At 37.2% G+C, this 26136-nt stretch overlaps 1 protein-coding gene across 6 annotated transcripts in view; it reads left to right on the top strand.

Moving 5' to 3' along the window:
• Positions 1-851: 851 nt before the first annotated feature.
• Positions 852-26136, top strand: part of Epb41l5 (erythrocyte membrane protein band 4.1 like 5) — a 134653-nt gene continuing 109368 nt past the window's right edge. For 2 of the 6 annotated variants that reach the window (XM_074070537.1, XM_020188485.2), the window contains exons 1-3: positions 897-1030; positions 8109-8296; positions 21194-21298. In XM_074070537.1, the coding sequence (XP_073926638.1) occupies positions 8117-8296; positions 21194-21298 (285 nt within the window). In that variant the 5' untranslated portion in view covers positions 897-1030; positions 8109-8116. Of the gene's footprint in view, positions 1031-1298; positions 1428-1666; positions 1777-8108; positions 8297-12135; positions 12215-21193; positions 21299-26136 lie in introns of those variants that run through there. The other 4 variants (XM_074070535.1, XM_074070539.1, XM_074070536.1 and 1 more) reach the window with 4 other exon arrangements.

Below are 26136 nucleotides of genomic sequence, written 5' to 3'. Positions count from 1 at the left end.
TTTTGTTTTCTGGCGCTACTGGCACTTGAGCTCAGGGTTTCATTCTTAGGTCTCCACCACTAAGCCATGCTCCTTTTCTTTCTTCTCTCGGGGTCTTGGTATGCTGCCCAGTGGAATTTATTTATTTATTTATTTATTTATTTATTTACTTATTTATAAGACAAGGTCAGGCTATGTAGCCCACTTGGCTCTGGAACACTGCGGGGACTGCAGGCAAGCGCCCCCACGTGGTCATTACAAGGGCTTTTTGTGTTTTATCTGTCTTATCTTCAGTGCCTAGAACACAGAAGGTACTTCGGTAAATTATCTGAAGAATGAAGAACTAGGTGGAATGTCGCCTTGTTGCAGAAGGCCTCCCTGACCACACTTTGTTAAACAGCGATCTGTTACTCCCTTTCTGGCTTTAGTTTTTTTCAGGACACTTATCACCGCTTGACACGTATTTGTTTGCCGTCTCTCTCCCTTCTAGAGGGAGAGTTCCTTTAACAGTAGGGGGTTAAATCCATTTTAATCCCTAGGATTTGGGAGTGCGGGAGAGAGGCGGTACATGTAAATAAATATTTACAGGAAGAACTCATTTTTGGAACGAATGAATGGATGAATTAATCTAGCAGCCAGGTCTCTAGGCACTTGGTGGTGTCATGATGGCAACGACATTAGAGGTCTGACGGCCAGGAAGGGACTTCGGCTGCTCCTTTCCTGCAGCTGGCGCTTTCCAGGCTCGGCCCCACCTGGCCGTCGCCAGCTTAACTCGTCTCCGGGCGGGCTGATTTCCGGGGCGGAGGCATTGCCCTTTTAAGACCGCAGTGCCCCGCCCCCTGTGGGCGGAGCTTGAAAGGGGCTTTAAGGGGGCGGGCCGGCAGGCGGCCAGGGTCCTCCCCGGGATTAGGGTTGGGTGGGCGAGCTCGGGCCGCCATTTCTTGGCGTTTTCGGAGGAGCCGCCCCCTCCTCAGCCTCACTCGGGAGCTCTGCCCTCGGGTCGCCGGTGCCCCGCGTCCCCTTCGCCGCTGCACCGTGGTCCCCAGCCCAGGTAAGCGCGCGGCCCGGCGGCCTCGGCGGCCCAGCCCACTCCCCTCAGGGAGCGCGGTCGCCACCTCGCCCGCGCCTGGGGACGGCCTCGTCCGGGCAGGCGGTGAGGGGCTGCTCGGAGACCCGGGCCGCCCTGGTGAAGCCGCGGGAGGAGGGGAGGGAGGAGGGAGGGAGGGGAGGGGCAGCGCAGGCCAATGGGGCTGGGAGGCCGAGTTTCGGGCGATACTGCCGCAGCCAGGGCCCCGGGCGCAGCCGGGTTAATGTGTGCCGGGAGCGCGGAAGGGAGCTGGGCACCCTCACCTTCTAGCCGGGTGCCTCTAGTTCATGACAGGGACTAAAAACAGACCCCCAGCATGCGGCTGAGTATAGTTTCCCGAGCTTGAAACTGTGCGAGGCAGGTGCGTTCCCGGGAATGGCGAAGGCGAAGGGCCGCGACCCACCGCCACCCGGCGCGTCTGTCGTCTTAATGATGGGTTCTTTGCTGGGGAGTAATTGTATCTGTCTGTATTTTGTGGTTACTTAGCCTGTGAATCCTGCGTAAGAGCTGGAAGACCCAACTCTTAAGCTGTTTGGAAGTATTTTAAACTAATACCAAGCCGAGCGCTGCTGGCTCACACCTGTAATCCTAACTTCTTAGGAAGCTGAGGTCGGGAGGATCGAGGTTCGAGGCCAGCCGAGGCAAATAATTCTCGAGACTCCATCTCCGAAATAACCAGAGCAAAACTGGCTGGAGGTTTGACTCAAGAGGTAGGACACCTGCTTTGCAAGTGCAAAGCTCTGAGTTCAAACCCCAGCCCCTCAAAAACACAACAAAACCTAGTTCTTTAAGAATTGGGAGAAGTAAGGCATAACTAAGTTTCTGGTGTAAGTCACAACCCCGCTAACGTTGTTTGTAGCATAACCAACTTGTTTCTGAACTCTGCTTCCCACAATGGGTTATTTGTACATAGAAGATAGTTTGCAGGATGTTTTTCTTTTGTACGGTAACTTCTTTAGGAAACGACATGATAATTTTCCTGTTGAATGGCTCGGTTGCGTTTCCTTTATTGGGATTATTGGAATAAAAGCCATTTTATTTTTTGTATATTGGCAATATTGCTTTATCAAAAAAGAATGGCTGGGCTTGGATATGTCTTAGTGGTGGAGGAATACAAAGCACTAGGTTTGATCCTTGGCACTGCAAAAGAAGAAAAGGAAAAAAAGAATTGGCCTGCGTTGAGTATAACACATTTTGTGACAAACTTTTGGGGATATGTATTTTTTAAAGCAACTTTTGTTTAATTAGGAAAGAGTTTGCATTTTTATGATTGAAAAAGAAACCTTCTTGTTAGTGTGTTGTTGGAAAATTAGAAATTGTTTTTTGAAAGCACATAACTGTACCATCCTAAAACTCCACGGTATCATTTTAGTGTGTCAGGTGAGTTCTTTATTATGTTTAATATGCAGGTTGCCGTAATAGTTGTTGGGTCATACAAGATAGTGAACAAGTCAGATAGGTCCCTGTCCTTGTGTCTTACTGTGGGAATGGTTAAAAAAAAATTAGGTATTTAATTACAGTTTCTTTACATATTACAAAGTCTAAGGATACTAACAGTTGTCTGGGAGTGCTTTTCTGAGGAAAAGGGGAAGGTGGAGAGAGAGGTGAAGTTGGAAAAGATTATTTTAGAAAGATGGAACAGCTAATGAAAAAAGGTTCACAACCTTTTGGTTCACAACTTGGGGTGAGCAGAGACAGCAGCTGGAGTGTGTAGCCAAAGGCACCAGAAAGGGGTGGATCAGGAGGCAGGCCCATTGAAGATTTTAAAGCAGGAATCAGATTTTGTGGTGGCTAAAAACGCACTGGCTGCAGCATGTACAATGGAATTGAGGGTATAAGTGGGATGGAGAAAGTCAATATGGGGAAACTTTTAAAGAAAAACAACTCTTAATGACACATTCATTTATATTCTTAGGGCCTCTGAACTGACACTTCAGAGTAACAGTTTGTATTTCTTTCTAGTCTGTGTGTGCTGGTGTGCATTCTATCTCAATTCGGGGTAATTCCATACTCATTTTTCTGTGATTTGAGTTTTTCACTTACACATTTTTTTTTTCACATACAAATTTTGTAATAACAAAATAAACAACTCTATTGTATAACATTGTGCGTACCATAACTCATTTAACTCTTTGCATGCTGATAGACGTATTAAGTCAATATGGCCCTGCAAAATCCTTGTTCCTACCACTCAGAGCCCATATGTGACAATTTTTTTAGGCTATCCTACCAGAAATAGAATTGCTGAGTGAAAGTGCACATTAAACCTTTAATAGCATGTTCAGTTTTTAATAGCTTGTTCAAAGAGGACAGTGTATGAAAGTGATTGTTTTTCCCACTTTTTTTCTCACTGCTGGGGATTGAACCTTGTGCCTCTCTGATGCTAGTCTCTTCCATCTTTTTAACATTGACTATCTTGAATCTTTTAAGTGACAGTCACACACACACACACACACACACACACACACATCCCTCTACACATACCCCTACACACCTACCTATGTTCCCTTGGGCTAAAACTATCTTTCTGTCTCAGCTGCCCCAATTGTTGGGACTATAGGCTCATACCACATTATCACCTTGCTGGACATTTTTGTTTTTGCAGGGTTAGGGATTTAATCTAAGGCTTCCCTCATGCTAAGCTAGCATACCACCACTGAGCCACATGCCCAGCCCTATTTTATTCTTCAGCTTGGATTTTCTTTGTTACTCTTAGACATCTTGTATAAACATCTTTCATGAATATTTTTGTTGCTGAGATAGTGTCTTCGTGTGTAGCCCAGGCTGGTCGGCAACTCAAGATCCTCCCTCCTCATCTCCCAAATGCTGGTATTATTTTATGAATCTTTTTATATTCTCTTTAAGGACTTGTTTCCTCATATCTTGCCCAATTTTTTCCCCCATTTGGTTGTTTGTCTAAGTGATATGTAATAGCTGTTTGTTAAACTGCATATTAATTCTTCAAAAATACTTTCGACAGGAAATTACTTAAAAGTCTTTCACCCTAACTACTATTTGTTTTCCTCTAGTGTTTTCTCATTTCTTTTCACTTTAAATCTTTAACCCATTTGTAATTTATTTTTCAGGTAAAGTGCTTTTATATTTCTGTAAAAAAGAACTTATTTTTGTGATACTGGGTTTTGTGACTCAAACTGTACACTTATTAGAATTCTAAATCTGAGAGACAGGTGTTTTTTCTTACTAGGTTAACTCATACAGTGAATTTGTTTTCAAGGTGTCGGAATAAGGTAAAAGTCAGAAAAGATCATTTTATAAATTTCTAGGAACTCCACAAGTATAATGCATTCTGAACATTTTTTTCCTATAAGAAACTTTTATTGCAGGCATGGTGTTGCATACTTGTAATCCCAGCTATTCAGGAAGCAGAGATCTGGGGGTTTGTGATGTGAGGCTAGCCTGAGCAAAAAGTTAGTAGGACGGCATCTCAACAAACCAGTTTGTCATGGTTGCTCCTAACTGTGGTACCAGCACTGATGGGGAGGCATAGATAGGAGGACCGAGGTGTGAGGCTGGACCTGGGCAAAAATTGTGAGATCCTATCCGAAAAATAACTAAAGCAAAAAAAACAAAAATCAAAAAAAAACGGGGGGGGGGGGCATGACTTGACTGTCGTGGTAGAGCGCCTGTCTAGCAAGTATGAAAGTCCTGAGTTCCAACTTCAGCACCGCAAAAATGGAAAACAAAAAACCAGACCCTGAATTCATATCTCACTATCACTAAATAAGTAAATAAAGAAAAAAAGAAAAGCTTTTTTAAAGAAATAAAATCGGGGCTGGTGGACTGGATCAAGTGGTAGAGCACCTGTCTAGCAAGCATGAAGCCCAGAATTCAACACCAGTACCACACAAAAAAAAAAAAAAAGTTCAAGGCCAGCCTGGAAAATACTTCCTGAGACCCCCATCTCCAAAATAACCAGAGCAAAATGGACTGAGGTGTGGCTAAAGTGGTAGAGTACCTGCTTTGCAAGTGTGAAACCCCAAGTTCAAACTTCAGTCCCACCAGGGGGGAAAAAAAAAGATACTTTTGTGGAAAAAATTCAGTGTACACAAAAGTGAAAGTACATTATAAACCTTCATACACCCATCACCCAGTTTTAATTGTTAGGCCTATTTGATTCATCTCTGTCCAGACTTAACTCCCTTTCTTGTGTTAGTTTGCAAATACCAGACATAAAATCTTTTCTTCTTTAAATATATCAGTATGTATCTCTATCACATAAGAACCTTTTTATTTTATTTTTTTAAAAACATAACTTTAATACCAGTGCTTTATCTACAAGAAGGGTGGGAATAGTTTCTTGCCTATCATAAGCAGTCTAGTCAGTGTTCAAGAGTGTGTGTGTGTATAATTTATTTCCTTGGGCAGTTGAAGTGACAGCTGCAGTGGATTTGCTAATTTACCTGATTTTACTGGAGCATGTATACTTGTAAAATGAGAATGATGATAATCTTCATAGCTATTTGAATTTTAAAATGTGTTTAATATTTTAGTCTTTTTTTAAAATCAGGCTTATAAATGAATCCAGGTTAAAAGATATGAAGGATTTAATGAACTATATACATAGCAATGGATGTATGACTTTTTTGCTTTTTATTTTGAAATAGTTTTAGACACATGTAGATGTTACGTACATGGTGAAGTTTACTTAGCTTCCCCCAATAATAGCATCTGAGAACTCTTAAAATATAGTTTATTTGAATGAGGATCCAAAAGAGGCTCACATACTATTATCGATAAAGAGTTTTAATCTCTCCCTCCCTTTCCCTCTGCTTGAGATTGAACCCAGGGCCTCACACATGTTAATCACACCCTCTGTGTCTGAGCTATATGCCTAGACTTAAGTCTCTTTTACTGTCTAGTTCCTTTTCTGTTTTTTCCCCCTTGGAATTTACTTGCTGAATAAAAGCGAATTAAGTCTGAAAAAAATGAATTTATCATTTGTGTTTTTGTGTCTGTGTTTTTATTCAGCATCTTTTTAGTTACAATCTTTAAATTTTCTTAGCTCTAAAATGCAAGTTTTACATGAAAAAAAACTTGCATTTTAGAGAAACCAAATTTGAGGTTAGAAAATGAGAGTTTGAGCCCATGTATTCACCATTTATTAAATAGACTCTGCCGATGGTTTAATTTCTCTAACTCTTAGTTTACTTACCAAAATAAGACAATACCTGGTGAATTTTTCTTAGGAATAGATAAGATTATGTACTAAACATTGGTTGTTCCAGAATTATGAATTGTGATGGGTAGCTAGCTTCTTAAAAGTAGGGATTGTGTCTTCAAATTGCTTACAGTAAAGGAGACAGGCATGCAAATTAGTAATTATAATCTGATTAAACAATAAAAGATTCAGTGGAAGTGTGACGGGAATGCCAAACTCTCTAGATATTAGGGAAATTTTTTGCAAGATTCACCGACATAAGGGCTTTAGAAGTCTGGGATAACAAGTACATCCTACAAAGGGCAGCTGCGGTGACTGAGTAGAATAGCAAGGTTCAAAAGGAGCAATGAGCAATGCCTGGAAAAACCTAGGGAGAGCAACTGGGACCAGGTACTTTGCAAACTAGTAATCAGCTCAGTTTGTAGTTATTTCTTTGGGATTAGTTTACCTAATTACGCAGGAGTATACATACTTGTAAAATGTGTATAATAGTTAACTTACATTTTAATATGATAGCGTTTATCTTAAAATTGGCTTTTTTTTTTTTTTTTTTTTTGATGGAATTAGGGTTTGAGTTTGGGGCTTCGTGCTTGCAAGGTAAGTGCTTGCAAAGCCAGCACTTTCCTGCTTGAGCCACAGCTCAGTTCATTTTGCTCTGGTTATTTTAGAGATGGGATGGCCTAGGTGGCCTCTAACCTCTTTATCTTCTCAATCTCAGCCTCCCAAGTAGCTAGGATTAGAGGCATGAGCCACCAGCACCCAGTTCCAAAATTAGCTTTTTAAAAATCAGATTTATACATACATTTAGTCAAAAAAATTATCTAATTTGAAGGCTTCTTTTGAAAAATAGCACTTTCCTGAATTCCACTGCTTTCCCTCCTAGGCAGCCACTTCCACATTTTAAGTCACATGTTCTTTTTGTTACTTTGTGATTATTAATTTTAGGAATTATTTTTGAGCTGCTGGCAGGTGATCTGCACACTTCTTTCCCCTAATCTGTTATATACTTCTCAATTATAGTTACTTTATGGTGAGATCACTATTTAGTCTTTATAGTTTTATAACCATTTCAACTTTTAGCAGCTGAGTAGTGTAGTGTGCTGTGATTGTTTTTCTCTTTCTATACAACTTAATTTTTTCCAGAATTATCTTTTAAAATTTGTTTTAGTTATATGTACTTAAAGTCTTAGTTGTGCAAATTAAACACATTAAAAACAAAATAACTTTTGTTTTTACGATGTTTCTGTTTTTTGTGCATTCAACATCTTATTTGGTTTTTCAAATATAATGTGCTGTATTTTTAAATAACTAGTTCCTGTTTTGTTTTACTTTTCTTAATAGAGATGAGGAAGTAAGTAACAAATAATTTGATGTTACAAAGGTTTATGTTAAGTAGTAATTTAAAATCTGCCCTAGAATATTTGAAAAAACTTATGTTTTAGCTGAAATAGATGATTATAATCATGATTACTCAGAAAAAAAGCAGAACTTCTCAGGATCAGTACAATCAACAAAGTATACTTTCCTGTTGTCTGACAGTTGTCTAATGTTTGTAGGGATAATCAGCTATTTTACATATAATTTATTGATCCAAAAGTCTTGATGACCTTCATGAATGTTTGCTGTCTCCTGCCAAATCAGCTTCCTATAAAGTCTTTAAAAACTCTGAATGAAAGTAGCCAGTTTTTAAAAATAAATTTAGTTTTAATTGACAAGATTGTGTATTTGTTTTATACAGCCTATTTTAAAACATGCATAAAAATAGCCAATTTTAATTTTTTTTTCAAATTAATTTCCACAGGACTTTACTAAATAATGTCATTTTCCTTTACTGATGTCATCTTTTTCTCTCTGGTTTTACAGTGACAAAAATGCTGAGTTTCCTCCGAAGAACTCTTGGGCGGCGGTCCATGCGTAAACATGCTGAGAAGGAAAGGCTCAGAGAGGCGCAGCGGGCCGCCACACACATTCCTGCAGCTGGAGATGCTAAGTCCATCATCACCTGTCGGGTGTCCCTTCTGGATGGTACTGATGTTAGTGTGGACTTGCCGGTATGTAGGTCTTGCTGAGCTGCAAATTCTGTGTGATAGTACTGTCTTTATTTGAGGTTTCTACTGATGGTAATTTCCTGAGGAAGTTAGGTAAAATGGGTTAGTGTGGATCAGACACTGTAAAATTCAGGTGTGTGGATCAAATTAACCTTAGACCAAAAGTACCTGGGATGATACTATTTCTCTGTGGAATTAGTGACAGTTATCTGAAACATTTATATGATAGGGCAGTTGTCATGCGTTAACCTGTGTGTGTGTGTGTGTGTGTGTGTGTGTGTGTGTGTGTTATACATGCGCTTTGAGACAGGGTCTCACTATGTAGTCCAGGCTGGTCTTGAACTTGTGATCTTCCAGCATTCTTCCTGAATGCTGCACTTAGAGTAAGGAGTGAGCCACTACACCCGGCTTTTATGTGTATGTATTTTCTTTTGTTTTTTTTTTGAGGTACTGGGCTTTGAATTCAGGACTTCGTACTTGCTAGATAGGCATTCTTCTGCTTCAGCCATGCCTCTAGGCTCTGGATATTTTGAAGATAGGGTCTCATTTTTCACCCAGGCCAACCTGGATTATGAACTTCCTATTTTATACTGTCTGCTGTTGCTGAGAAGTCAGGCACATGCCACCATGCTTAACTTATTTTTTTTCCTGTTGAGTTGAGAGTCGTCCAAACTTTTTCCCAAGGCTGACTTGGAACTACAGTCCTCCCAGTCTCAGCCTCTTGCTTAGCTTGGGATGACAAGTACAGCACCGCACTCAGTTATTGGTTGAGATGGGATATCACAAACTTTGCCCAGGCTGGCCTCAGACTATGATACTCTGATAGCAGCATGTAGTCCAATCTAGCAGTTATTAAAGCAATGAAAATCTTCAGAAATCATAATGATACTTACATGTGTACTATAAGACTTAATTCTTAATATTTTCTCCATTTTTCAGAACTCTTCTAGGTTTTTTGGGGGTAGGGGGGAAGTAGTGGGGTTTGAACTCAGGGTCTCACACTTGGTAGGCAGGAGCTCTACCACTTGAGCTACAGCTCCATCCCTCAGAACTCCTCTGTTCCCTAAAACAAAACAGATATTTCCTCTACAGTTTAGACTGCTTGAAGAAAGCTGAATGAAACAAAGTGAGAAAAAAAGAACTTTGTTCATACTCAGGTCTGACTGCCTTTTCTTTGCTCCCAAAGCATTATAGTTTTTATCATAACACTGTAGTGTTTATTTCAAGACAGGATATCATAGCCACGTTTGCATTTCGCCTAGTTTTTGTGTTTTTTGGCTACAAATGGCATATTCATAACTCATAGTTCACAGTATGAAATAATATGTTTGAAAGGCGTTAGCTGGGTCCTTACAGGCCTTTTCTGGGGGAGGAGGCATTGGAGTTTCTATTTCTTTTCCCTTTTTATTTTTTTCTTTTGGTTTTGTTTCATTTTGTGTTTGATAGAAGTTCTCACTAGGTAGCCTGGGCAGGTCTCACATTCAGCCTTGCCTCAGCCTTCTGAGTGCTGGGATTACAGGCTTGTACCACTACACCTGGTCTTCAGTTTCTTTCTGAGCTGTTTACTAATACCAGATCTCTTGTGTCTTTGTTCTGTTTCCAGAGACTTATAATGTAAATTGTGTGATTTGACATAAGCTGTGTTGGATGTTTCATTGATGTCTTCCCTCCTGCAAACTGTTTTCAGTATGCATTTGCCTAGAATTCAATTTAAAAAGTCTCTTTGGGCAAGGTGATAGCCTAGATGTTGTTATAATCCATAATCGAATAAGCTCTGGAAGATCTTAAACTCAGAATGAGAGTTTAAGGAATTGGATGGTGGTTTTAAAAGAGTGTTCTGGTAAATAATTTGAAATGTACGTGGTATGTACCTTATACATTGTAAAGTATTGGAATGTGATAAAACTAACGAGATTTAGAATTCTTCAAGTGTTTTGAAGTCATCTTGTGTATCTTTGTATATAATGTGTTATCTTTGTACATTAGACCACACATTTCTGGTTCTATAACATTTTTTATTTATTTTTTGGAGACACGGTCTTCTGTGTAGGACAGGCAGGTCTGGAACTTGTGACCCTCCTGCCTTTGCCTTTGAGCGCTGGGGTTATAAGTGTGTGCCACTGTTGCGGGTAATTTTGTAAAACTTAAAGGCATCTAAATTTTCTTCCTGTAAGAATTTCTCGAGGATTATGAAACATTCTAACGTGAGCTACTTCATGTAGATAGTTTTCATGTTTATTTCTTATTTGATAAGAATCTCAAGAGTTTTGTGTACTATTCCATTAAAATATATTAGATACGTGCTAAAAATCCTGAGATTGCTGTGTGAGAGCCTGGCAAAAATTCCTTATTACCTAATGTTTGAAGTATGAAGTCTCAGGACTGTCAATGGATAGGCTGATACTTGGAGAAGCTTTTTGAAAAGGCAATGTGGTGTGGAAGAGAAACAGCACTAGGCTTTAAAGTAGTGAAACAAATGTCTGGTGACTTGTCAAGGATGGTTTCCTTGCTCAGTGGGTTGTGTGTGATGCTTGATTAAGTCCAGAAACACAGCTGGTCTGTTAATATAGTGACATAGCCAGAGTTTTAGATTTGACTTCTTAGGGAACAAGAACAATTGGCCTGCTAGCGCCCTGCAGGTGAACTCTTAAAAGAGTTAGTAGCCTAACTCTAGGTATTTGCATAGATACAAAATGCACATTGGCCTGGCAACTAAATGAAAATATAGGCCAGAAGAATATTAATTTCCTAAATGGCAAAACAACCAGTTTTCCCTTGTCTAGTTTTTAGTTTTTCAGCTATTCTAGTATGATTCTGGAAGATTTAGAATTGATTTGTTTAGGATTAGGGTCACTAGTGATTATAGCTAGTCAACATAGAGCTGAGATGATTGCCCAGGTAATGTGTAAAGGATTATGTGTGATTAAATAGGGTATTTTAAATACTATGTGGGCTTCAAATGAATAGATACCAGTAATGATGATCAATTTTCTTATTCCTGCTTTATTTTCCTCTCAAAATTGAGAAAGGGATTTAAGGAGGAATTTTGTACTCTGAACTAAACACAGTGAAACATAGGCATCAGAAAAGAATGTCTAACTCTTTAATTTTTAAATTTCTCTTGCATTAAAAAAACCAAAAAAAATTCTCATGGAAAATGATACAGTAAACTCTTTAGATTGATTTGAAAGCTTGGTATTACTTAATAAATAGCCTGACATGTAAAGTTCCGCATCTTCTGAGTTTTAAATAAATAGGAAATGTTTGGCTAAGCAATAGGGAACAATTTCATGTACACAGTTTGCTAATAGAGATGCTGAGGGCTTTAATTTATAGACTGTGTGTAGTTTTACTTTAAAATGGTAATCCTTCCTTACCCATGATTTTGCTTTCTGTTTTTAGTTGCCCATAGCGTATACCCAAAATATTAAATGGAAAATTACAAAATTAATTCATACCTCTTATTACAGAATATTGTTATAATTGTTCTGCCTTATTAGTTTTTGTTAATCTCTTGTTATCCCTAATCTATAAATTAAAATTTATCATATAGGAAAAAGCTTAGTATATAGGATTTGGTACTATCCTGGTTTCAAGCATCCACTGGGGATATACTCCCTGAGAATAAGAGGAAATTACTGTAAAGGAATTACTGTAAACCTCATGCAGATGTGGTGGTACATTCCTGTAATCCCAGCACTGGAGAGGTAGAGGAAAAAGGACCAGCTTGGATTACCTAGTAAATTCAAGGACAACCTGAGCTAAAAAGTGACACCCTGTGTCAAAAAAACAAAACCAAAAGCAACCACATGTGGTGGTGCATGCCTTTAATCCTATTCCAGGTGGAGAGAAGAGGATCATGAATTTGAGGCCAATCCTGGCAGAGTTTTCAAGACCCTGTCTCAAAAACAAAAATGCTAGGTGAGTATTTCAAGTAGTGAAATGCTTGCTAGGTGCAAGACCCTGGGTTTAATCCCTAGTACTAACTAAAAAGAAAGAAAGAAAAAGGCAGCCCATGTTCATGAACTGAAGAGTTAAAGTTGATAGGATACACTCCAAATTGATCTGCAGATTCAGTGTAGTCCTTACTGGATGCCTCACTGACCTATTTGTAGAAATTGGCAAGCTGATTTTAAAATTCATATGGAAGTACAGGGTACCCTTATACAGACAGCACAATGTTGAAAAAGAACTTAGAGAACTCACACTTAACCAATTTTAAGTCTTAAATGAAGCAACAATAATAGAGGTGGTGTGCTATTGGCACAAGGATGGACACAGATCAGTGGTACAGAGTAGCAAACCCAAAAATAAACCAATACTTGTGACAAGGGTGCCAAGACCATTCAATGGGAGAAAGAATGTTTTTTAATAAATCGTGCCGGGACCACTAGTTAGCCACAGAGGAAAAAATGAAATTGGGTCCTTATTTTCTCATACCATATATAAAAATTAACTCAAAAACAGATCAAAGGGGCTGACAACGTGACTTAAGTGACAGAGGCCCTGTGTTTGACTCCTGCCTCCCCAAAACTGATCAAAGAACTAAACATAAGAACTACCACTAAGATAAATCTACATTTACCTTGTGTTTGGCACCAGTTTCTTAGAAATAGCACCAAAAGCATGAGCAACAAAAGAAAAATTTAGATAAATTGGACTTCATCCAAATTAAAATCTTTTTTTTTAGTACTTAGCTTTGAACTCAGGGCCTCCCACTTGCTACGCAGGCATTCTATCACTTGAGCCACACTTCCAGCCCCAAATTAAAATTTTTTGCCCTTGAAAGGACACCATTAAGAAAGTTTTTTTTGTTTATTTATTTACTTACTTACTTTTTGTGGTGCTGGGATTTGAACTTAGAGCCTCATGCTTGCTACGCAGGTGTTCTACAGCCACTCTGCTGCCCCAAGAAAGGTCTTTTAAAAAGACTGTCCCACAGCATAAGAAAATATTTGCAAATTGTATACCTGATAAGGAACTTATATATAGAATATAATAAAGAACTATTAGAACTGAGTAATAAAAAGACAACTCAATTTTAAAATGCCCAAAGGATTATGAAGCCCTAAATTCAAACTCCAGTCCCACCAAAAAATAAAGACTCAATGAGCTATTTAAGTAAGTATTTCTTCAGTTAAGATACATAAAAGCTCAACAGACAAAGGAAAAGAACTTGACATTATTGGTCATAGAAATTCACATCAAATACTTGAGAGGTGGTGGAGTATATAGCTTAGAGATGTATGCATAGCATGCCTGAGGCCCTAGGTTCAATCCCCAGCACACATCTCACAATGAGACAGTACTTCACATCAACTAAGAAGACTCACATAAGAAAGCCAGGTGATAGCAGGTATTGAGGGGCATATGGAGAAATTAGAATCCTCTTGACTTCTGGGGGAATATAAAATGGTGTAGCTGCTTAGGGGAAAAAAACCGTGGTTACTACTCAAATGATTGAATATAGGTTACTGTGTGACCCAACAATTCCACTTTTAAGTACATACCCAAGATAATTAAAAACATGTTTACACAAAAATTTCTGTGCAGATGTTCACAGCAGCATTCCTTTTTTTTTTTTTTTTTTTTTGCGGTACTAGTTTGAACTCGGCCTACACCTTAGCCACTCCACCAGCCCTTCTTTTTTGTGAAGGGTTTTTTTTTGCAATAGGATCTCGAGAACTATTTATTTGTTCTGGGTGGCTTCGAACTACAATCCTCTTGATCTCTGCCTCCTGAGTAGCTAGGATTACAGGTGTGAGCCACCAGCACCTGGCCACATAGTAGCATTACTTATAATAGCCACAAGGTAGAAACAATTGAGATGGCCATCGGCAGATGAATAGATAAGCGGAATGTGTTATATTCACATAATGGAATGTTATTTAGCCATAAAAGAAATGAAGTTCTGGGCTGGGGATGGTGTCTCACTCCTGCAGTACTAGCTTCTTGAGAGGCAGAGAACTTTTGGAAGGTGTATTTTCATAAAATTAAGGGCAGAAAGTACTTAGCAGATTGCACAACAATTTAAACAAAATTGACTATAAAGTGGGACTTATAGCTTCTCCACATCAACTGAGCTGTATAATGCAAGTGTGGAAATTAAAAAAACTTTGTTTTTGAAATTTTATTTATTTGACTGGGCTTGGTCAAAATTGCATGTAATCTGCAAATAAGGGCATTTACTGTATACTAAAATCCATGGAACTGTATGCTTTTAATGGGTAAATGGTATGTGCTTTATATTTCAATAAAGCTCTTCTACCAAAGAAAAAAGAATGCAGTGGTTTTTGTGTATTTCTGTTTTATTCCATGTAAGGTTTTTTTAGTAGTCAGGAAACATGATAAAAATGACACATGGGTTTAATTTAGAGGTGATATGCTTCATTTGTTACAGAAAAAAAAGCAAGCCTGGAGACTGCTACCGAAATACAGGCATGAGAGAATGTGAGATTGCAGAGGAAGGAATGTGGATATTGTGAGGGGAAGGAACAAAGCTTTAGAAATAAGTAAAATGTAGTTCTAACTCTGCTGGCTTGGATCATATCTGTTGTGTGTAAGATTATGAGAGTAGCTCATGAAGAGAAGGGAAAAGAATGGAAGTAGAGAAAAGTGTTTGGGTGGGAAAGTGTGTTTGGAAGCTAGGTTTTAGAGGACTAAAGAAATTATCAGGAATAGTTATGAGCCTCTTATAATTCCTTGCACATAGGTGCTTTTAATATATTGATTCATTTTAATGTATTTGAAGAGGTACATGAAGGGAAAATGAAGAATTACCATAAAATTTGGAAGGAAGGAAAAAGTACAGCAGCTAGAGAATGGCTCGTAAGGAAGATCTGAGTTTGTTTTAATGAGTAGGAGAAATGTTCTTCAGGAAGATGGGAGGAGGAACATTCTAGGAGAAATACTTTCTGCTGAGAGAGGAAGACTGATAAAAGGATGATACTGTGGTCTTAGTCTTTATAAAAGAAAATGTGAAGTGAGAACTGGTTCTGAAAAGGTGGTAACCTGGAATGATTTGTTAGGGGTGGAAAAGAACACAAGTAGCAGGTTCTGGTACAGAGGTACTGAAAAATGAATTTTTAGTGGACTTAGACCTGTGTTAGTCTATGTTTTTACTTCTACTACTTTGAACTTGGTTCATTTTCACTAGCAACAAGATAAAAGGGTACACAAAAATAAATAGGATGTTGGCCCTGGAATCAAGTATCTCACATCTCTGTTCCACTTCTGGCCACACTAGACCTTTTTTTTTTTTTTTTTTTCAACCATTGCTTAGACCTGATGGACCATTTTCAACTCTAAGCCTTTGCATAGGTTTTATACTAACTGGAATTTCAGGTACAGACGAAGGAGGATTCAGTTTTTCTGGGATTATTGGATGGCAGCACAAATGTGTTGAGTACTGGGAAGCTAGAGTCAAGAGTTCATTAGAGGCATAAAGGATATTCTAAGAAAAAAAAACATTTTGCTAAGGCTCAGAGGCATGACTTACTGTGGTAGTAACAGTGACTGCTGAAGTGACAGGAGGTAAGGCTGTAATCGTAAACAAGGAATAGTTAGGATGACTCTTATTTTGTATCCTGCAGTTTGCACTTTAATGTAAATGATGAAGATAATTCTATTTTACAATTTTAGAAAATCCCATTGGCAGCTTTTGCCACTTTGTCTTGTGACTTTTGCCTGTCTTCAGTCTGTTTCTCTCCTCAATCCCACCATAGATTGTCTAGATTTCCTATCTTTATTCTTATTCTGCCAGGGTGGCAGAGCTCTGTTCACCTTTTTTAGGCCCAGTTAGAAACACAAAATCCTCTGAAGCCATTAGTACTTGTAGGCAGAACTAACAGTTCACCTTCATTTCTTTATTCTGCAAAAATAACACTTGCAGCACATTTTTTGTGCTTAAACTAGTGTATACTGTGAGTCTTAGCTAAGAACCTGGTGAGTATTTGAGACCAAGTAGTAGAAGCATATTCATCTTGTAACTAGCATGTAACACATGATAGGTGCCTGTCTAATGACTTATTGAGTGATATGTAAAATATATTTTTCCTGTGAGCTATTAAATAGAATTTAAAGATCTTAAGAAAGTATAGGATGAGACAGTTGACTGAGGACACCATTTCCAAGGTTAATAGTAACAAATGATAATTTTTCAAAATTATTCAGGTGTTCACTCACCCTCAGTCTTTTCAAGACCATGCTTTTCTACCTTGTCACTATAACATATTTTATTTCTGAGTTAGAATCAAGTCTTTCTGAAACCAACATACTATAGTTGCTGCATTTACTTCTTATCTGTGACTTACTTTCAGTTCTTTTGCAGACTGGACTTCTGATGAAAGTTCAAAAAATATTCATGCTATACCTTAAAGCCAGATTAAGATGTTTTGAGAGATTCTTTTTAGAGATACTAGATTTTTTGTTAGATTGTGAATTATCAACTTCAGGAACCTGCAAATGTCTTGGGTTCATTATTGGATGGTATAGAATTGGCCTCTTTTAAGGCGGGGTCAAATACAGAACCTTGAATAGTTTTTTGTTCTGAGTTGGCTGCTGTCCAGCTTGCAGAATTCTTTTTTTTTTAGAGCACAGCTGCTGTATTTCAAGAGACTGGGAAATTTTACTTTGGTGGGAGAGTAGAAGAGTAATTTTTTAAGCTATACTTCTCCTTGGCACTGCCTAAAATCCTCATTCCTAAACTTTGCTTACCTAAATTTCCTTATTCTCTACCAAACTCTTAGGGAGTTCATTCATTGCCCCTTCCTGATACTATTTTATTTTTCCCTAGGGAATGGGAGCAAATCACTATCCTCAGGAATTGTTTGTTGAATGGGAAGTGATTAAGTATGGTTTTCTGGGTTTTGGGTGGTTTCCTGTCTAGGATTACCCCTGCTCCTGTACATCTCTCAGAGCTCAATGATGCGGTTAAAGATCCTAAGGTTAGATTCTTTCTCTTGTTACAAGTAATCCAGAGCCAGTAACTCATTCTCAAATGAGTATGTCCAAAATAAGTCAAAGTCAAGACAACAAACTGTATTACAAATAGCACTAAAGCAAAGGCAGGTAAAATAAAAAGAAAAGCCTAACAGTTTTCCCAAAAGATTGTGAAGTTTAACAATGTGAAATGAACCAAAAGCTTCCTTAAAAGGACCCAGTGGAAATACCAGGTATAAAAAGTGTAATAAGCCAGCTGGTGGTTCATGACTATAACCCTAACTACTTGGGAGGTTGTTTTCGGGAGGATTGAGGTTCGAGACCATCCCAGGCAAATGGTTCATGAGACCACATCTCCAAAGTAACTAGAGCAAAATGGACAGGAAGTGTGGTTTAAGTGGAAGAACACTGCATTGCAAGCACTAAGCCCTGAGTTCAACTCCAGCCCCACAAAGTATAATAAAGTAAAAACAACAGATAACGGGATTAAATTGGGATTTTTTTAACATCAAGGAGATGTTAGTGAGTTGAAAGATCATAATTAAGAATTATTCCCATTGTAGGAACAGACAAAATGAGTGTAAAATAAAAATTAAGAAATGAAGATTAACAGAAGTGCTTTTACTCACAAGATCAGGACAAGGATACCTGCTTCTCTTTTATTCAGCAGAGTTTTAGAAGTTCTGGCAGTCAGGCAGAAAAAATAAACACTTCCAAATTGGAAGGAAAGAGATAAAATTATTTCTCTTTATGTAGAAAACCCGTAGAAAACAAGACAAGAATAAAACCTTGAGCTAATAAATTAATTTGGCAACGTTGTAAGATATAAAGCACTTGTACTTCTATACATGAGCAACGAACAGTCTAAAAACGAAATTAAAACAATTCCATTTACAATAGCATCAAAGACAATAAAATACTTAGGAATAAATTTAACCTAGGATGTAAAAGTTACATACTGAAAACTACAAAACATTGTTGAGAGAAATAATACCTAAGTAAATAAGATGTCCCACTTTAAAGGATTGAGAGACTTCAGAAAACAGTACTACTCAAAGTGAGCTGCAGATTAAAAGCGGTTCCTATCACAATCCTACTGTTCTTTGCAGAATTAGAAAAATCCATTCTAAAATTCATGTGGAATCTCAAGGGACCCCCCCCCCCCACATAGCCAAAACAATCTTGAAAAAGAAGAGAAATTAGAGGACTCACACTTCTTGATTGCAGAACTTAATACAGAACTATAATCTAGAATTGTGTTTTTACTTTATTATCATAAAACAGACATAGACCAATGGAGTAGAATAGAGAGTCTAGAAATAAGCCCTTGCAAATATGGTCGAATGACTTCGCACAAGGATGCCAAGAACACTGAATGGGGGAGAAACAGTTCAAATAGTTCAGGAAAACTAGATTATCCACATGCAAAAGAACTAAATTACATTCTTGCCTTATACCATATATAGCACTTAACAATGGATCATTTACTTAGGTTTGAGCTCTAAAACTATAAAACTGGGAAAAAAATATAACATTAGAGTTGGCCATGATTTTTTTTTGATAGGACAACAAAAGCACAGACAAAACAGTAAGTATTTATCAAAATTAAAAGCATTTGTGCATTAAAGGACACTGCTCGGAATAAGAGACACCCAATAGACTAGAAGGACATGTCAGATACATAACAGGATTAGTATCTAGACTATATAAAGAACTCCTATAAACCAATAACAAAAGCACTGGTGACTGTGGCTCATGCATGTAGTCTTAGCTACTTGGGAGCCTGAGATTGGGAGGATTGTGGTTCGAGGCCAGCCCAGATAAATGGTTGTCAAGACCCCAGTCTCCAAAAATAGCCAGAGTAAAATAGGTTGGAGGCATGGCTCAAGCGGTAGAGTGGCTGCTTTGGAAGCATGAAGCCCTAAGTTCAAACCCCAGTTTTGCAAAGAAAAGGGGGTGGGTGACAAATAACTTAAATACAGACATTTCTAAAGAAAATACACAATTGTTCAAAAAAGCACATGAAAAGATTTTCAATATCACTGATAATTATAGAAATACAAGTCACAGCCACAATGAGATACTCATTCAAACCCATTAAGATGGCTGTTTTTAAAAAAAAACAAAAATAACAAGTGTTGGTGAGTATGTGAAGAAACTGGAATCCTGTGCATTATTGGGAATGTGAAGTGGTATAAGGATTGGGATGCATTTCACTGGAAGGGCATTTCCAAGGCCCTGAGTTCAACCCCAGCACCCCCCTCCCATAAAAAGTATAGCTCCTGTAGAGAAGTTTGGCAGTTCTTCAAAAAGTTAAATAGAATTAGCATTTGACCCAGGAACTCCTCTCCTAGGATATCAGGAATATACCATAAAATACTAAAAGAGGGACCAAAACTTTTATACCAATGTTCAAAGCAGTATCCAAACCCAAAAGGTAGAAACAATCCAAATGTTTATCAACAAATGAATAGATAAGCAAAATGATGTTTACATACAATGGAATATTATGCAGCTTTTAAAAGGTTTTAAAAATGCTTTGATAAATGCTACACCCTGAATGAACTTTAAAAGCACAAGTAAAATACGCTAGAAACAAGAGGCCAAGTATTTATTTGAGTCTACTTAATTTGAGATATATAGACAGTGCAAAGTCATAGACCACAGAAAGTAGGAGAGAGGTTACTAGGTCTAGGGGGAGGGGGACAATGGAGAGCACTTATTTAATGGGTATGGAGGGGTATAGAGTTTGGGTAGTATAAAGTTCTGGAAATAGTGGAGTTGTAAAACATGGTAAGTATGTTTAATGGCACTGAATCTTTTTAAATGGTTGAAATGGTCAATTTTATGTTATTTTTTTTTTCAAACAAGGAGTGGGTCTGATGCTTGTAAAGTTGGGTCATTGTACTAGAAATTACCATTTGGGCAGATAATGTAAGCACTGAATGAGGGTAGTTTTGTGAATAAGCTCAGAGAGAAGATTGTTAACAAGAAGGTGGAATGTCTGGTTTATCTGGTGGGTGTCATTCCAAATAAAAATCCAGATGTGGGATATAGTCCTCAGGGAATTTGAGTCTGGGAAATGGGCAGAACAAAATTCAAATTGTTATTCATCTTTTTTTTTTTTTAGCTTTGTAACTTTGTTAATATGCTAAAGTTTCTGAATTTTTCTCTGTTATGTATTAAGTGGACAAGTAAGCCATAATTTTCAGTGTTATTGTGAAAATGAATTTTTTTTAAAGTATAGGTAACCAGCATTTAGGTAGGAAACTTAAAATGACAAAAATAGAGGAGGAATGTGTGATGAAATACAGATTTATTTTCTAAGATTTTTTTTTTATATTTACTATTTTGTACCTTACATTCTCTTGTAGTTTAAGACTGATTTTTCTCCATCAAATGTTCACTGACTATTCTTGTCTCTGTGAATATCTCTTAAAAATTTTTTTGCAGTGTTGTTAGTTCTATATGATTTCTATTTAGTTGCTCTAAGTTTTCTTCTGTTTGCTGTTTTCAATTACATTATGGGCTCCTTTAAAATAGGAGCTCTTAAAAATTGAGAAGACAGGTCTGGGGGTGTGGTAGAATGTGTGCTTAGTATTTGTCTGGCCTTAGGCTCAACCTCCAGCAACCACCCCCCCCACCCCCGCAACTGCGAAGATAAGAATTTCTCCTTATTCACACATAGCATGAGGTGTACAGATGTTTGTCCTCAAAAATTGCTAATATTTGTTGGTTGATAGAAAGTAATACCCCCTAGGAAAATACATATAGATCATAAATTTTCTTTCAGCCTAAGGTGGTTTATTAGAAAACTACACTGTTTTACCCATCGTCGGTAGTGATACTTTTGGTATGACAAGTAATACTTTTATCTTGTATAACTAAAATCAACTTCTGTTCAGGTATGTTGATCCTATAAGTCACTTACTGTTTACTTTTATTTTCTTGCCATTTCAGAAAAAAGCCAAGGGACAAGAGCTATTTGATCAGATTATGTATCACCTGGACCTTATTGAAAGTGATTATTTTGGTCTGAGATTTATGGATTCCGCACAAGTAGCAGTGAGTAACTTTTACAGGTTCCATTATGGGTACAGAAATGGAAAGTTTCATATTGATGGGCTAAGTTCTAGAAGGCATTCTTTATTTGGTGTGATTCCTGTAGCCTAAAGCTTTGTTCTTTTGCTTTAGAATCACCTGACATACTGGTTAAAAATGTGAATTATGGTCCTAACCTGAACTACAAGAGGAAAAATTTTTGGAAATCTATACTTTTAATAACTTTTGCTAGGGTGTTGAGTACACTAAAGTTTGGTAACCATTGTCTGATGGAAAGAATGCTAGAACTGGAATTCTGTGGGCTTTTGGGTAAGCAGTATAAGTTTCTAATTTGTAAGTGAAGGTGAATAGATCAGGTCTGTGATTCTGTGTCTATAAATAGTTACTCTTTGTACATTTTAGATGAGAAATACCGTCTGTAACAAATTTGGAGGCTAGTCAAAGAACTGAGTACTGTTTTAGGATTTGCTGAGAGTATATTTGAAAGAAAGTAATGGATGATAGGATTGAAAGGTGGATTAGTGGCCATATCATTCAAACTGAACACCACAATTATTAAATAATAAATTGGCAGTACTTATCCTCCAATAATTAGAATTAGGTATTTTTCAGGCAGCATGGTTGTCTTTTGTTTCAGGAAGTTTTATGTAGAAATCCTGTGTAGGATTATTTAGAATAGTCAGAGATTGGAAGTCAGGAAGAGTTTTACAAATACTTTGATGATACAAGTATTACTAAGCTCCAGATAGTAGTAGACAGAGGGAAAGAGCAAAGACAGAAAGTATATCAGTACATTAAGGGTGTGTGTGTATGTGTGTGTGTGTGTTTGGAGATGGATTTCTTAGCTGGCTGTATAGAATATCTTGGCTAAATTTTTTTCCTGATTTGCCCCCCTGAATTAAAACAGAATTAAGCATGAGCATTTAGCCAACAGGATATTAGTTAGGTAAATACTTGTGTATCCTTACGGTGAATACTATGCAGCTGATTAAAAGTGGTGGTTTTTTTAAAAGTATGCTGATTCTTATTCATGATAAAAATAGTCAAAGAGATTATAAGGCAGTATAATTTATTTTTTTATTTTTAGAAAAATCTGGATATATGATGCACATATGTCTGCACTGAAGACATTAGTAAAGCTCCCATAATTTCAGCGTTCTGATGTCTTGGTGGTGGTAGTATGGGAGATGTTTCTTTTCTTTTTCCTCATTTTCATTTTCTTTTCTTCCATTTTTTTTTGTTTTTTTGCAGTACTGGATCTCACACCCAGGGCCTTTGATGTGCTAGACTAGCACTCTACTGCTCAGCTACATTTTCAGTCCTATTTTTTTCTTTTTAATGTTCTTATTTATCTTCTACTTTAAGCTAAATTCACAAAATGAGTCTTACTTAAACTCCATTGTCTGTCATGTAGCTGGCACACAGTGTTTATTGAATTCACTTCTGTAGCTGCCACTTAGTTTGATAAGGGTTGGTTGGCTAAGTTTACTATCATCTAGCTTTCACTTTAGAATAACTGAGTAAAATCTTGCAATCAGATTTGCAAGAAAATCAGAAAAATAGATAACATTAGTGGTAACAAATTCTTGGCTTTCTGGTGTTTTGAGGGAGTGTTGGAGGGAAAGAGGCAAAAGTATGCCAATGTTAGATTCAGAGAAACTATAATCTTAGTCTCTTTTTAAAATTATTGCTTTTGATTACATTGAGTCCTTTTATGTTCACATATGTATACTTAATTTCATAGTTGAAACAGTCTAACATATACAGAAATGTTCCAAGAATATAAAAATGACCATTTTTCTGGAACCATTTGAGAGTTGCAGGTAACATGTTCCATCATGCCTAAATTCTTTGTTTTCCTGCAAATAAGCATGCTTCATAAGTCAATATAACCATCAAAACCAGGAAATTAACATTGTGATACACCATCTAATCCACAGACTCTATTCAAGTTATTCCAGATATCCCAGGGTGTCCTTTATAGCTAATAAGGTCCAGTTTAGAACCATAGCTTTGCATTTGGTTGTCATGTCGTTTAGTTGCCTTCAATCTGGGATATTGGATTCCTCAGTTTTTTCTTAATCTTAATGACCTTGAAACTTTTGAAGGTAGAAGTTATTTTGTAGTCAGTTCCTTGAATTGGTTTTATCTGATGTTTCCTGATAAAGTAGGTTAATCTTAGGCACCTTTAGCAGTAAAATAAAAGAAATTCTGTATTCTTATTCTGTCCTATTAGATGTCATGTAACTTTGTGTCTCATATTGGTGATACCAACTTTGGTTCTTTAATCATTTGGTATGTATCTGCCAGAACTTACCACTATGAAGTTGATCTTTTTTCCCTTTGCAGTGAATTATTTTGTAGATAGGTATTTTGAAACTGTTCCTCATCAAAGTTTCTATTTATTTATTTATGAGCTAATAGATTCCTGTTTTATTCTATAAGTTATCTGTTCCTATTGTTTATGAATCTTTCTGGTTTTTGTTTATTTATTTATTTATTTATTTATTTACTTACTTATTTATGTTTGGTTTTCTTTCTGGGTTTTTGAGACAGGCTCTTGCTCTGTAGCCCATACTGGTCTCAAACTTGTGATCCTTTTACCTTAGTCTCCTGAATACTGGGATTACAGATGTGTGCCACACTCTGCCTGGCTTACTATCCTTTGTTTTTATGCTTAGGTTTTTCGTCTTTGACTAATGGGTGCTGTTTCAAGACTAAACAAAGATGTTTAGTATGAGCATATCATTCTTTGTGCATTATCTTGCTTTCTGGCCCAAGAAAATGTTCTGTGTTCATTTTGCATTTCCCTGCTCTAGCCCTAGAATTAGCCAGTTCTCTAGTGAGCATTGTGGCCAGATTTAGGGAAGGTATGTTTGCATATATTCCTTTGTCTACACATACATATTCAGTGGCACCATTTCAAATCTATAACTTCAGTAGTTAACTCCTTCACTTAGAATGGGGTTATATCCTGATAAGCCTATTATAAATTGGAAATACGGTGAGATGAAAATGCATTTAATACACCTAGCTACTGAACATCATGGCTTGACCACACAGTATACTATAGAGTACTGGTGTTTACCCTGAGATCTTGTGAACTGACTGGGAGCTGTGGCTCCTTGCCTTGTCTAGCATTACAAGAAATAATTCTACTGCTTAATCATTAGCTTGGGAAAAGACCAAAATTGGAAATTCAAAGTTTGGTTTCTGTTGAATGTATATTGCTTTCAAACCATGTAAAGTAAAAAAAAAAAAATTGTTGAGGACTGTCTGCATCTGACCAATCACCCTATATGGAACCATTCTCTAGCCTCTTCTGTGCAGATGCTGGTCTTGTTCATGCTACCTGATTACTTCTAGACTGTCTTATTTGTGAGTACTTAGAGCTTATGTAATATTCCAGTTATTTACTAATATGCAATGATATATAAAGCACTTCTTTGAAGATAAGTGTTGAAAAGTTATCTCTAGAGATACGGTTTGGAGTAGGAGAATTACAAGACAGAAGGCATACTAGAATAAAACAGAGTTGATTTTATTTAGAATGGCCAAGTAATGTTTTTGTCCAAATTAGACTGCTTTTTAAAAATTGAGATATAATTTGCATACTATAGAAGTTACCATTTTAGATTGTGTAATTCATTTTTAGTATATTCATAATTGTGCAATAATCACTTCTAATTTCACAACATTTTCATCACCCCTAAAAGAAACCCTGTATACATTATTATCACTCTCTGCTCACCCCTCTTCACAGACTCTGACAAACACAAGTCTTTCTGTCTGTATGGATTTGCATTTCTTGAACATTTTGTATAGATGATCATCTGTTATGTAGCCTTTTGAATCTGGACTTACCATAATGTTTTCGAGATTAATCCATGTTGTACTTGGATTTCTCAGTACTTGATTTCTTCTTATGGCTGAACAATATTCCATTGTATAGATAGGCACATTTTATTTATTCAGTGATTGATGGATATTTGGATTGTTTCTACTGTTTGGCTATTATTAATAACGCTGCTCTGGACATTTTTTGCAGTTTTTTTGGGAACCTTATTTTCAGTTCTCCTGGGTTTGTACCTAAGAGTGGAATTGTTGGGTCATACGGTAACTCCGTTTAACATTTTGAGAACTGCTTAACTGTTTTCATACAGTAGGTACACCATTCTACACTCCCATTAGCAGTGCATGAGGTTCCAGCGTGCCAGTTTTGCCACATCCTCTCCAGTACATTATTTCCACTTTTTCATCTAGTGGGTGTAAGATGATATCACCGTGTGGTTTTGATTTGTACTTCTCTCATGATTAATGACATGGTCATCTTTTAATGTTCTTATTTGCAATTTACATATTTTCTTTGGTGAAATGTTGATTTGAATTCTTTGTCTACTTTTTAAAGTGGTTGGGTGGGTTGCCTTTTTACTTTTTTTTTTGTGGTACTGGGTTTTGAACTCAGGGCCTCACATTTGCTAGGCGGGTGCTCTGCCACTTGAGCCACTCTGCCAGCCTTGTCTTTTTACTTTTGATTTGTAAAGTTCTTTAAATTTTCTAAGTACTCAACTGTTCACAGATGTATTATTGGCAAATACTTTCTCCCTTTCTATAGGTTTTCTTTTCACTTTCTTGAGAGTGTCCTTTGCATGAAGCAATGAAATCCAGTGTAACTACTTTTCCATGGCTGTTTATGCTGTTAGTTTCATATTGTAAACTTGTGCCTATTCCAAGATTACACTGATTTACACATACATTTCCTTCTAAAAGTTTTATATTTTTAGCTCTAGAAATAAGTCCATTATTCATTTGGAGTTAGTTTTTGTATATACTGTAAGGTA

This window comes from Castor canadensis, chromosome 4, assembly GCF_047511655.1.
Source record: "Castor canadensis chromosome 4, mCasCan1.hap1v2, whole genome shotgun sequence".
Lineage (NCBI taxonomy): Eukaryota > Metazoa > Chordata > Mammalia > Rodentia > Castoridae > Castor > Castor canadensis.
The sequence above is the reverse complement of the archived record's forward strand: the minus strand, read 5'-3'. Positions and strand labels throughout refer to the sequence as shown.